Source organism: Phocoena phocoena, chromosome 16 (assembly GCF_963924675.1).
Source record: "Phocoena phocoena chromosome 16, mPhoPho1.1, whole genome shotgun sequence".
NCBI lineage: Eukaryota > Metazoa > Chordata > Mammalia > Artiodactyla > Phocoenidae > Phocoena > Phocoena phocoena.
The window spans coordinates 18,874-32,646 of record NC_089234.1 but is presented as its reverse complement, the minus strand read 5'-3'; the positions used below and the strand labels follow the sequence as shown (position 1 = coordinate 32,646).

At 48.4% G+C, this 13,773-nt stretch overlaps 1 protein-coding gene across 1 annotated transcript; it reads right to left on the bottom strand.

Annotated features, from left to right (window-relative positions):
* Positions 1-5,045: 5,045 nt before the first annotated feature.
* On the bottom strand, positions 5,046-13,376 carry SYCE1 (synaptonemal complex central element protein 1). The gene is made up of 13 exons (XM_065894459.1): positions 13,282-13,376; positions 10,037-10,099; positions 9,340-9,399; positions 8,919-8,993; positions 8,185-8,232; positions 7,882-7,936; positions 7,094-7,183; positions 6,786-6,849; positions 5,921-5,987; positions 5,726-5,849; positions 5,541-5,651; positions 5,310-5,407; positions 5,046-5,062 (listed from the first exon to the last, which is right to left on the bottom strand). The coding sequence occupies exons 1-13, from the start codon at positions 13,349-13,351 to the stop codon at positions 5,046-5,048; spliced, it is 942 nt and encodes a 313-aa protein (XP_065750531.1). The 5' UTR covers positions 13,352-13,376.
* Positions 13,377-13,773: the final 397 nt, after the last annotated feature.

Below are 13,773 nucleotides of genomic sequence, written 5' to 3'. Positions count from 1 at the left end.
CTGGGTGATTGTGTTGGGATTGCTAGCTTGGGGACCTGTCCACTCCTTAATTCTTGGTGGGAGTGTTAAGGTGGGTATCAATTTATTTTTGGATGGAGTCCCTATATTTGTCTTTGACTTGATCAGAGTAGGGGCTGGGTTGCCTTGCTTGGTTTTCCTGTTGTCTTCGTTTTGTATTCCAAAACACAGGTGAGACACGAGCTTGTGTAAGCAGTTTATTTGGGAAGTGATTGCAAACAGCAGGAATGAGGTAGTGGGGGGAATGACAGAGGAGAGGAGGAAAAGCCAGTAAGGTGTATGCTACTGAGCTGGTGACCACTATGAACAAGCTGACATCCATCATGTTGGGTACTCCGTAAGGAGCTGGGTCATGTACATCTCAACTGACCCAATAGACATGGGAAGCTGACACGTGTGTGTGTGTGTTGTGTGTGGCTTAACAATTGGCCGTTATCACTCTGACCCTGTTTTAATCCTATTGTCTTGCATGAGGTTGCAGAACAAGAGAGAGAATCCAGAAAGTTTTACAGTTTAGTTACAATTTCCTGGGAAGAAACGGCACACCGTGCAGGGCCACTCAGAGGTAGACAGAGGAGAGGGGGAACTGTGGATCCGGTGCCTGTACTGTGGATTCAGCAAGAAGGAAGGGGATAGGCATTGCAAGCAGGCTTAGGATTGGCTAATGTGAATATTTTCAGTGGACTTTGGGGCATTGAGGCTGTCCCTGACTGTTCTGCTACCTGGCCCTAGGGCAATTAGGGCAGGTGTACAGTAGTGCAGAGTGTGAGGGTACAACTCAGCAGGTGCTTGCGAGTGTGGACATAATTGGCCGTTTAAGAGGGTAAACTCATCTAGCTAGGGCCGCAAAATTGAGTCAATACTGAGCTCAATTATTTAGGGTATTGGAGTGGCCTGAATAAATGAGTGTAGGACATACATTGCCCTAAACAGCATAGGGTCAATTTCTCGGGTCAGTGTGGCAGGTCTGGCCACTATGTTGTTGGAGAGTATGGATTGTTAGTGAAGTCAGTGTAGAGATGCGTTGTATTCGTGTGTTAACTAGTAGAAAGCGGTGGTCATGGTGCTCATGGTGGGAGACTCTAGGTGGGAATTCGTGGTGGAAAGCTGGGGCAGGGAGTAGGAGGGGCACTGGGGAGTGTGTTGTCCTTTCCCAAGCAGGTTGAGGAATTGACTGATAGGTGGCAGTTGTCTCCTGGGAAAGGCAATAGTCTCCATTAATTTGTAGAACGGTATAGACAGGAGTAATCTCTACAGATTTCCCTTTAGGCGTAGACGTGTAGGGATGTATGTTTCTGCAGAGAGCAAGAGTATACTTGGATCATGGGATAAGCAGGCCAGGAGCTCAAGAAACACAACAGAATCCCTAATGTCAAAGGAAGAAAAGCAGTGAATGTCCTGGAGCTAGTTTGCCAGCACCTTGGGTGGGGCAAGTCTTGGGCATCCCCGGAGCAGAGGTTTTAGTGTCCAGGACAGAGTTGTCTCCACCTCAGGGGGTGATGTCATCTCCAACACTGAGCTCCTGGATAGAGCAATATTGTCTAGAATGTGAGACTGGGGTATCCTTTTCAAGTGGACACCCACTTGGAGTGGTATGAGTCTTATTTTTCTGACTCTTTGGCATTATAAAGATGCTGAACAACTTGTCTAATTTTAAGGCAGCGTTGGGCCTGGGAGCTTGACTTGCAAATATCTTTTAAGTTAAGGGGCTGTGGGTGCACAGGTAGCCAAGGTGATGTTGGCACCTGTGATGCTGTCATCATGAACCAAAGTGCCGGCACTCAACTGGCACAGTTAAAGACTCCATTAAAGATGGCCAAATCTGAGGTTTTAACTCTCCAAGGTTTTTCTCAGATGGGTGATGAGTTGGATTCTGTTGCAAATAGGTTTAAGTCATATGGCCTGATTTGGGTGTATGTTGTTAGCAGGGTGTCCGGTTGACAATTAAAATATCTGTGGCTGTGGAGCTTTGGCATTACCCTCTAGACAGGCCCTCTAATTTGGCCAATTTCTAGGTCCCTTTGCCTCAGCTGTTGGTTTGGATGGTGACAGGCTAGCCTGCAGTCTTTGGGTTGTAAAACCTGTATTAGTCAAAAGTGATGGCATGTGGACCTGCATTCACCATGTTGGCTTAAACCATGGCTTCCTTGGAAGGTTTGGGACTCTGGTTTGCAAACCAATGAAAACACCCAGACTGACAGTAAGGAGACATCCAGCAGAGTGGTTACAGCTCACTTGGCTGGCTTTTGTCACTTGATGTTGATTTTCCTCCAGCACGTATCAGTAACAGGTAGAGGTGTTCTGGTTTTATCCTTATGGAATATGGTTTTGATTTTATTATCTCCAAATGTGAATTTCATTTACTAAGTGGAGTTTTCTATTTATCTTTTCCGTAGTCCACACTGCTTGTGAGAACAGTCCTGGAGTACATGGAGATGTCAGCAAATTTGTAACCAAGCGTGTGGGCTCGTTTCCTGCTACACAATAGAAAAGACCAAATATCGAGACAAGTCTTTTGCAGAAAAAAAAAAGGGCTTTATTGCAGGGTGGCCAAGCAAGGAGACAGGAGGCAAAGTGGTGTATTTATCTTGGAAAGAGGGAGAAAGAGCGGCAGGGAGCTCAGAAATGATTGGTGAAAAGTAAGTGTAAGTTTCAATGGAAGTATTGAGTTCTCTGCCCAGGCACTACTGCTCTGCTCTTCATGTGTCATATGTGCAAATTCAGGGTGTTTGGTGTGTAGCAGGGGTTGAATTTTTGGCCTGTGACATCTAACGTTCACTATCAGTCACCCTAGTCCCTCAATGTGCCTGTGCATCAGCAAGTTGTTTCCCTATCTGTGGTTTCCCTGGTGTTCTTGGTGTATCATTTTGTTTCTACTACATGGACCTTGTAAATTACAGGCTATGGTTTCACAAGGGGCTTTGAATTAAGCGATTAAGGCCTGGGACAAGACAGAGACCCATATAAGGTGTCCATTTGCTGGAGTGGAATTTGAAAAACTGTCTGAGGAGACCATCATGTCTCTCAGTTGAATCGGCTATCAAGAACCTATCAGGAAGATAGAAGTGCTATTGAAGGCCTTTTTAAAGAGTCTAACATTGTGTATTCTGAGAAGTGAACTATGTGCCTTGGTTAATATCAGTAATGCCTGCAACCCCAGAAGGAATGAGGGTAGGGTTAAATGTGGATGTGGATTTGCCTTCCCTGTACACAATGCTTCGGCCCAAACTGCCATCTGCAGAGTTAAGAATTCCTATTCACTATCATGATCTCATACACAGCATTACTTCTGATTGAAGAGTTCCCTTAACAACAAAAAAAAGTTACGCAGTGGGCCCAAGTTGTGATGGAATTCACTGGTCTTACCATGCTCCCGCCATCCTGAAGCAGCTGGCTTGATAGAATGGTGGAATGGTCTTTTGAAAACTCAGTTACAATACCAGCTAGGTGGCAGTACCTTGCAGGGCTGGGACAGGGTTCTCCAGAAGGTTGCACATGTTCTGAATCAGTGTCTAATATATGGTGCTGTCTCCCATGGCCAGCACTCTAAGGTCCAAAAATCATGGGGTGGAAATGGGAGTGGTAACATTCGCTGTTGTTCCTAGTGATCAGCTGGAAAAGTTTTGCTTCCTGTTCCCCCAACTGTATATTCCACTGGCCTAGAGGCCTTAGTCCCAGAGAGAGGAATGCTTCCACTAGGAGATACAATAATGACTCCACTGAACGGGAAGTTAAGACCGCTGCTCAGCCCCCTTGGGCTTCTCATGCCTGGGAATCAACAGGCAAAGGAGTCCCTGTGCTGGCTGGTGTGACTGATCACTGAGCCTGACTACCACAGGGAAACTGGACTACTTCTCGTCAGTGCAGGTAGGGAAACCATGTCTGTGATACAGGAGATACCTTAGGGTTTCTTTGAGTACGACCACGCCCTGTGATTAATGCCAATGAAAAACGATAACAATCCAATCCAGCAAGAGTACTGATGGCCCAGATCCTTCAGGAATAAAGGTTTTGGTCACTCCACTGGGTAAAAAGGCACAGACGGCTGAGTTGCTTGATGAAGGCAAAGGGGAAGCAGAATGGGTGGTGGAAGAAGGTGAAGATGGTTATAAATACCAGCTGTGATTCCACAACCAGTTACAGAAATGGATATATATATATATATATATATGTTTATATTCAGAAATGAGGATTGTTGAGGTTTGTCTACCCAACTGTGTCACTGTCCTACCTGGATGGGGGAGCCATTCAAGAGAAGGAATCTCTTTGTATGTACTGAATTCACTGTCTTTTGACCCAAGAACACAGACTTTGACTCCCATCATTGCCCTGGCTTGGGTGATGCACTCCAGTGGATTTGAAACATGCCCTAAGTACCAACCGTCCTAGGTGATTGACTTCCACGACACTGAGGATTTCTAACATATTATGTTCTTGTGACAAGTGTCTCAGGGACAGGTTTTGTGCCTATGCAGGCACAAATTACATTTAGGCTCCAATTACATTTCTTTTTCTCAGCGAATCAGTGGGGGCTGTGGGCATGGAACTGACTGGCTGAGGACCCTTGGTCCTTGTTGGGATTTCTGAGACTCTGTGGTCTAGGCCTGAATAAGGAATGGAAGAAACTATCACAGGCTGGGTTTTCAGAACCCCTGGGCCTATTGTGAGAGGGTCTCAGTCTTGCATCCCTCTGCCTGGGGACCCAGAACATGTCAAGTCCTAGAGATGAGCAGACCAGAGACTGTGAGGTGAGGGAAGCACTTATTGAGTGCCTGCTGTGGGACTCTGGCTGAAGCAAAGAGGCAGAGTGTGGCTAAGGCTCCACTCAGTCTCAGGTGCCAGGGGTCTTGGGATGGACAACCCCCCACCTAACACAGACTCAGCTGAGGCAGTTGTGTTAATATGGTGCCTTTATTTCCTGAAGCCCATAAGCTCCAGTGCAGGGCATAAGCTCTAGTGCAGGGTGGCTCCTCCTTGCCTAGGAGGGCATCAGGCTCTGCTTAGTGGGCGGCTCTGGGTCTTTCTCCTCACTGACTCCAAGGGGCTTGGGATTGGCCTGCGGGAGGTCAGAGTGTGACGTGGGAGTCTCCTCACATCTCCATGCCCACACCCTCCCTGGGTCCTGCCCGTCCTCACCCCACTGCTGCCAGCTTCTGCACCTTTACCTTGGCTGTGTCCCTTTGGGAATGCCCTTCCCTAAAGACCATCTTCTGAGCTCTCTGCGGACCCCCTCCTTGCCTCCCCACCCAGAGCTCCTTTCATAAGCTGTCTCTGCTCCCTGACCCAGACACCAGGACTCACAGCTTCTCCTGGGCCAGCCCCTTCCTCTTGCTTGCTCTGGCCTTGAGCAGGGACCTGCACTCCAAGCTTTTCCAGCTCCTCCTTCAGCCTGGACAAAAAGGGTAGGGGGTAGGGTAGGAGGGTGGGGGGGAGAAGGGTAGGATTGTAAAGAGACCAAGTGACAGAGTCTAGGAGGGAGCAGAGACTCCCTTAGCCATCTTCCCCTTGGGGACCATGCCTACCTCTGTCTCTTCTGCTGCAGCTGCTGGCACTTCTGCTGCAGCTGCTCCTGGCGCTGGGCAGCAGCCTCCAGGAACTCCCCGGCCTTCTTGTTCTCCTCCTCAAACAGATGCCTGAGGGTGGGCGTCAGTGATGGCAGCACCTCTCCCTCCCCCCCACCCCCCACCCCCCACTGTCCCTCTCTTACACCACAGCTGCTGCTTCCTGGCTGCGCAGGAAGAGCCCCTCAGTGATTGCCGAGCAGCCCTTGGCTCCAAACTGGGAGCACAGACGATGCTTCACATCCTCCAGCTTTGCCTCCACCAGCTTTTCTGCAGCAGGAAGGGACAGATGGCAGGGCAGGGCAGGGCAGGGCAGGGCATCCCCATTCTCCAGGCCTTACCTTCCTTGAGCAGCTTCTCCTTGCTGCTGTCCAGGGCGCCAATCTCCAGGGCCAGCTGCTCTGGCTTCTGAGGGGTAGAAAGGCGGCCTGTCCACATCTCCTGGCTTCCTCCCATGTGCCTCAGAGAAGCCGATCTGGATCTGGTCTTTACTCTGCATGCCTTACTTCCTGCTGCTCTGGCCCTCCATGCATGCCAGGCATGGCCCAGCCTCAGGGCCTTTCCATTGGCCATTCTGTCCACCTGGAGCTGTTTCACCCCAGATACCTGTGGTGCTATGCTGGAGAAGCTCATGAGGGTTAGTGTTCAGGAATTCTGCAAGGTTTGAAATCAGCCCTGGGGTATTCGCTACAGGGCATCCTGCAAACACCACAAATCGAGGCTGTTCTCTGGAGAGTCAGTTACCAGCCCAGCCCTGCAGCTCCTTCTCTTCCCGCTCTGTGACCGCACTGAGCCCTTCTGTCCTGACATTCATTCTGTTTTCTTGTTTGGGATCCCCAGGTGGCAAACACCGGCCTGCTTGGTTCCCCACTATCTGCCCTGTGTCTGTGATGGCCCCAGACACACCCAGGAGTCTCCCTGATGGATAACCCCTCCTTGGTTCATCAGGGCTCCTCCTGACCACTTAAGGCCCCTGGGAGGGCATCAGGGATGGGTGGGCAGGGCCAGTGAAGAGGACAATACCGGGTGGCAGTGAGGGTGACGAGGAACTGGACTGAGCATGATTCTAACACACGGCTGCCAAGGCTGCTCAGGAACTGGGTGCGGCAACTGAGAGGAAGGAGGCCTGCAGGATGACCCCAAGGTTTGGGCTGGTGCTGCCAGAGAAGATGTGGAAGGTAGAAGGAGTGGCCCCGAGTGACTCACGTGGAATTCCCAGAGGCCCTTATGCTGGCCCATCAGATCCTCCAGTTGCTCCTCAAAATCCAACCTGGGGACCAACCACACAGGATGAGGGGCCGTGGGCTGAGAGACGCCCCTCAACCTGGCTCAGGCCGGGGTCTTCATGCAGAGACATGGGGGAGCTTGCCCATGCTCCTCACTCTGCTGGGAGCACCTTTGCCTCCTTGACCCTCCAAGCTTCAGCTCAGCCAGCTCGTCTTCTAACCCCCATTCTTAGCATTCCCCCCACTTACAATGCATCCAGCCCCCAGGCCTTGGGCAATGGGCTTTACCTCAACTGCCTCTGTTTGTTCTTCTCCTGCCCCATCTGGGAGTTCAGGGCAGAAATTCGCTCCTTGCACTCCTGCAGCATGGTATGCTTCCTGGCAAGAGGCAAGGCAGCCATCATGTTTTCTGAATGTCTCCCTAGGAGGGGCCTGGGGTGGGGCTTCCGCGTCCTTCTCTTGAGGTCTGTTCTAACCTAGATTGAGGTCCTTCTCTGTAACTTTGTGGGAGGGGGGCATGAGCTCATGCCCTCTGGAAATGTCATTGTGAAGACTGGGGAGATCAATGTGGGCATGGTCACAAGTACAGGCACACACACATATTAGTCTCATGTGAATTTCTCAAACAGTTTCAAAGTTGGTATGCTAGGGGCTTGGGGCCTCTGGTCACAAAATGAGCAAAATAAAGATTCAGGAGGTAGAGACATGGATGCACAAGTAGTTGGGTGGATGGAGGGATAATGGATGAATGGAGACTGGTGCACAGATGGTTGGCTTGACGCCTAAATGAAGGGACAGGTGAGTAGACAGCCAAGACAGCCTGCAGAAAGTATGAAGGTATAGAATAAAAACCAGCCGAGGGAATTTAATTGACATTCTAGCAAATGAATGCCCGTCCCCGTGAATGAGTACTCCTAACACTACTGCCTACTGTTGGAGTCAAGGTGGGAAGACAGGCATTTGGCCTCCCCGTTTTAGGGAGAAGATGAGAGCTGTGGGTCTAAGACCGATTTCCTCTGCTTCCTCTCTCTACCAGAATGGACAGCGCTGAGCAGGGGCCAGGGGGAAGCTCTTACCTCTGTGCCTCACTTTCCTTCTCCTGGCAGTGGAGCCGGAGGATCCTCAGGGTCTCTGCAGGGAGAGGAAGTGAGGGCCCCGTGAGAGCCCATCAGGGCATGAGGTTTGGGCAGAGGTAAAAGTGCTAGATCATGTGGGATCTCTGGAGTTGATGGGACTTTGTCATTTACTGCATGTTTGGTGGAAGCCACAGGAGGGATGCACGGTGATTCAGGTTTCAAAAGGCTCCTACTTCTATAGAGAGAGTGGGCTTCTGCAGGGTGGCAAAGGCAAAAACCTGGAGACAGAGTAGCTGCAATTACCTTGCTTTTTGCTCAAGATCTCTTTCAGGCGTACTTTCTCTCCACTCACTGGAAAAAGCAGTGACATGTTCAGGCATCAGAGTCCACACACTGAACCTTCAGGGACTGGGCTTACCCATGGTCACATGCGTGGTTTGGTACAGCCCTACCCCCAACCCCAGATGTAGACCCCTCAAGGTGAGCCCCAACCCCAGATGTAGACCCCTTGAGGTGAGCCCCTTCCCTCTTGGGCCCATACTCCCTGTAAGCATCAAAGGGCCCTCAAGTTGATAAAGGGTGGCTGTGAGGACCCTGTGGAATGGCAGTGCGTTTACATGGAGGGAAGAGGAAAAATCAACACATTGCATGAAGCTGGATAAGGGCTGTGAAGAAACACATCAAGCAGTAAGAGGCATGTGACTAGGTGTGGGCAAAGTGCGGTCTTTGGGTGGGGTAACTGGGGAAGGCCTCTCTGAGAAGGGGACATTTGAGCTGAGAACTGAATGATGATGTGAGGCAATAGGAACCTGTATTATCTGGGGGAACCTCTCCTAGCAAAGCCCCTAAGGTAAGAGTATGCTTGGAGGGTGTTTCCAGAACACTCCCACCCACAGAGTTGGAGCGGGGAGATTGGTAGGACCTGAGGTTGGAGAGGGGGCAGGAGCCCTTGGCCACGGCAAGGATGCTGATAGGAATACTGGGTTCAAGGATGCATGACGTTGTGGGGACCTCTGGGTCATCCCCCACAAGCTTACGTGAGTCCAGTTCCTTCTGCAGGGTCTCCCAGACAGTCCGGGCCTCTCCTAGCTCCTCACTGGCTTTCTTTTTTGCTGTGCCAAACCGCAGAACATTGTGTAAGTGTCTGTCCTTGCAAACATTTCACATTTGTCTTCAAGCAAACCTAGAGGGGCCCAGATTCTTGTTTTTGGAAGCAGGAAACAAGGCTTCCAGAGCCCAAGCCCTTCTTGTTGGGCTCAGTTGACAGCAGGACAGGTTAATAAACATGTGAGTATAGCACCTGAATTTATATGGGCCCGACCAACCCATGCTAAGTTTAATGCTCTGCTCTTTCAAAACACAGTAATTTGGAACAAGGGGCCCTACATTTTCATTTTGCACTGGGCCCTGCCAATCACGCAACCGCACCTGGCAGACAAGCCAAGGTCCTGCGCTCACCTTGCTGGACCTCATTAATCCGGTTAATCAGGACCTCAATCCTGGGCTCTAGGCTTCCGGCTGCAGGGAAACAAGGAGGTTGAGTGAAGATGACAGGGCAGGTGAAGGGAGGTGGATGCCCTCCAAGGGCTCACATTCTGGGGAGGGGAGACAGGAACAGATAAAGAACCTGAGTCAGGTTGTGGTTAAGTGCAGTCAAGAGAAACAGAGGAGGGGCAACAGATTACAAAGTGGAGTGGGACGTGCTTCTTCAGATATGGCAAGACCCCTTGAGGGCCCCAAATGAAGTGAGGGGGGCAGACCTTGCTGTTCCCTGGGTGGGGGTGGGAGACAGTCAGTACAAAGGCCTGCCCTGAGGTGGGAACATGGGTGGAAGGTGCCTGGTGAGCAAGCCAGAGGAGCGGAGGTGAGGTGGAGGGAAGGTGAAACCCTGGATCCAGCAGAGTGCATGGGAACCAAATGGACGGCCAGCAAGGGGACTGCAGCTGAGTTTTGGGAAAACGTTTGTACTTTATCCCCTTATACTTGAATTTTGAATCATGGGTTCATATTTTTACTTCAAAAAATTGTTTTAAAAGTAAGAGACAACAAATGAGTTAATTTCCCAAGGTGGTGAATTTTGGGCCTTGGAATTGATTCCACTTCTGCCTGACCCCAAATCTCAGGCTGAGCCCCAGTTACAGAGGAGACATGTGACCTTTCTGCAACTGCTTCACCATTTCCATCAAGTCTTCAATTTTCTGTGAGGACTTGGCCTGCCCTGTGGAGAGAAAACCAAACATTTAAGAAGTATGTAGGCTCCAATAAAGATTTAAAAATAAAAGAATTATGTAGGAGTGAGAGGCCTGAGGAAGGATCTGATAACACTGGGCCGGGACTGAGGTGGGCTGAGGGCAGGTCTCCAGCCAGAGTGGGGCGTCTGCTCCTTGCCCTGAGGGAGACACTGCACAGGGATGAACTGGCCCTTCCTGGGCAGATTTTCCTAAAGGGTGAAATGACACCACAGATTTCCCCTTAATAAAACTCAGGGCAAGGAAAGGGGTACACTCTTACTGCTGATACTGTTCAAGGCTTGGCCAAAGCTCAGGATGTAATAATGAAAGAAAAAAAAAGTGGTATTAAAAACTGGAAACAAGGATTCAGAAATCACTGTTAACTAGTAGGTGGCATAATGAACTAGAAATTTCTAGAGAATATTACCCAAAGAAACCTTACAAGGAATAGTGAGAAAATCTAATAAGATGCCTCATTTAAATAAATGTAAATAGCTTTCCTATATGCAATTGTTATTCTGCAGCCTCCAAGTAAAATATTTCATATTAACTTGCTTATAATCAATATAGGCACTTATTTTTAGCTCCTTGATGAATTAGTAGATCTAGGCAATTATTATTAATGGATTAACATCACAATAAAAATAACTGGATATTATGAGCTATGTAATGTAAAAATTCAGTGTAGGATTCTTGTAAAAAAAATGACACTAATACTTGTTAAGCCTCTCAATCTAAATAACCAATTCAGAGGAAATACAGGGAGAGAGGAACATTTTAAATGGCACATGGGCATGCAATTTGTAACATCCACACTGGGAAACGTCACAGGAAAAACAACCCAGTTTCTTTAATTTAAATACATTTTGGGGGACAAGGGAGAAAGGAAGACCCTTACAGATAAAAAGAGATTAAAGAAACATATCAACCAATTTCAATAAATGGACCATACTTGGATTTCGATTCAATCGAAAGCACTTTTTAAAACGGTGATGACACAATCAAGGAAATTTGAAAACTGACTAGATAGTTGATGAAACAAAGGAATTATTGTAGCCATTATTCAGATGTGACAATGCTATTGTGGTTACTTTTCTGCAAAGAGTGCTTATGTTTTAGAGAGATATATGCAAATATTGGGTTGGCCAAAAAGTTCGTCTGGGTTTTTCCATACTATCTTAATGGAAAAACCCGAACGAACTTTTTGGCCAACCCAATATCTATGGATGATATGTTATGTTGCCTGGGATACTTCGAAATGAAACAGTGGAGTAGGTGGTAGGGGGTGGGTGAGGATAACGAGGAAACAAGATTGGCCGAGAGCTGATAATTGTTAAAACTGAAAGATGAGTTCATGGGGTAATTATACTTTGTTCTTGACTTAAAAAAATGTTTTTAGGACTTCCTTGGTGGTCCAGTGGTTAAGACTCTGCACTCTCAATGCAGGGAACCCGGGTCCGATCCCTGGTCAGGGAACGTGATCCCATATGCCACAGCTAAAGATCCCACATGCTGCAATGAAGATCCCGTGTGCTGCAACTAAGACCCAGCACAGCCAAATAAATAAATAAGTAAATATTAAAAAAAAAGTTTTTAAATTGAAGTATAGTTGATTTACAATAGTGTTTTAGTTTCAGGTGTACAGCAAAGTGATTTGGTTATATTACATATATACTTTTCAGATTCTTTTCCATTATAGATTACAAGATATTGAATATAGTTCCCTGTGCTATAGAGTAGGTCCTTGTTTCTATTTAGTAGTGTGTATCTGTTAATCCCAATCCTAACTTAACTCTCCCACACCCCTTTCCCCTTTGGCAACCATAAATTTCTTTTCTGTGTCTGTGAGTCTATTTCCGTTTTGTGAATAAGTTAATTTGTACCAGTTTTAGATTCCACATATAAGTGATATCATATATTTCTCTGATTTACTTCACTTAGTATGATAATCTCTAGGTCCATCCATGTTGCTACAAATGGCATTATTTCCTTACTTTTTATGTCTTAGTAATAATCCATTGTATATATGTACCACATCTTCTTTATCCATTCATCTGTCAATAGACATTTAAGTTGCTTCCACATCTTGGCTACTGTAAACAGTGCTGCTATGACACTGGGGTGCACGTATCTTTTTGAATGAGAGCTTTCGTCTTGGCCAGATATATGCCCAGGAATGGGATTGCTGGATAATACAGTAACTCTATTTTTAGTTTTTTTTTTTTTGAGGAACCTCCATACTGTTCTCCATAGTGGCTGCACCAGTTTATATTCCCACCAACCGTGTAGGAGGGTCCCCTTTTCTCCACACCCTCTCGAGCATTTATTATTTGTAGACATTTTGATGGTGGCCATTTTGACCAGTGTGAGGTGATGCCTCATTGTAGTTTTGATTTGCATTTCTCTAATGATTAGCAATGTTGAGTATCTTTTCATGTGCCTGTATATGCTTAAATTTATCCATAATAAAAAGTTTAAAAAAATAAAGCAACCAACCAAACAATATAGAGAAGGTAAATAATCATTTCTACGTAAGAATGGAGAAATGGAGAGAACAATTAACCAAAAACTACACAGACGGCTAATAATATTTGAAAAGACGTACTACTTCAGTCATAATTAAAGAGATGAAAATAACATGTTGCATCTAGCAGGTTGGTAAAGATTAGTAAGTCTAATAAGGCCCAGTGTTTGTGATGATGTAGGGAAACAGGCAGACTGTGGAAACTGATGCGACCTTTTGGAGGCCAGTCTGGCTACATCAACCTTTTGAAGACAAATTCCACTTCTAGGAATTTAGCCATCAGATATGCTTGGTTAAATATGCAAAAGGTATGTTAAATGACACTGAAGCAACATTTATGTGCCAGATGGGCTACTGCAAAGCCTTTACCCACTAGTCTTCCTATCATCTGAGTGTGATATCAAGTCGAAAGGATGTCCTCTGCCTACTTTTAGCTACTTAAACGGAGCAGATGGGGCAAACGAGGCCAGCGAGAGGTGAGTGAATGTAGGACGCGGGCCTGTGGGTGAGTCCTCGCGGCTGCCGGCAGAGCCGCCGAGACCCTTCCGGAGGAGATGAAAGTCGTTTTTCCCCGCGTCCGCCCTGACTCGAAGCGGCGCCCGCGTGCGCTCCCTGCCCGCCCAGCCCTCTATCGCCTGTCTCTACCTCCGGCCTCGTCAGCCCGACCCACGGCTCCCGCCTGCTTCGCGCTCGAAAGCTCCGAGCGCCCCGCCATTTCCTCTCAGTCTGGCGCCTCCGCTTGGATTGGACGGAACGCACGCCGGGGGCGGGGCTCCCTCAGCACGCCTGCGCAGTGCGCCCCGCGCCGGATCCCTTCGAGAGCGGACCGCGGAGTAGACAGTTGGGCAAGCGCCAGTGCGTATGCTTGAGGCCTCCCGGTGCCGATTCAGGGCAGAGCAGGCGAGGGCGGTGCCTGGTCTTCCAGGCTTGCGATTGGCCGGTTGAGGAGCCGTGACCTGCGAGAGTGTAGAGGCCTCCCTAGAGCCCGCCCCACGTGACGTCACCTGCGTTGCGGCGAGTGGGCCAGAACCTGGCGGTGGGGAGCCGAGTTTGATTTCTGTCTGCACGCTTAGGCGAGGTTTCCGGTTTACCCCAAACCTCCGCGTGGGCGTTCTGCACCGAGGCCGTGAGTTGGCC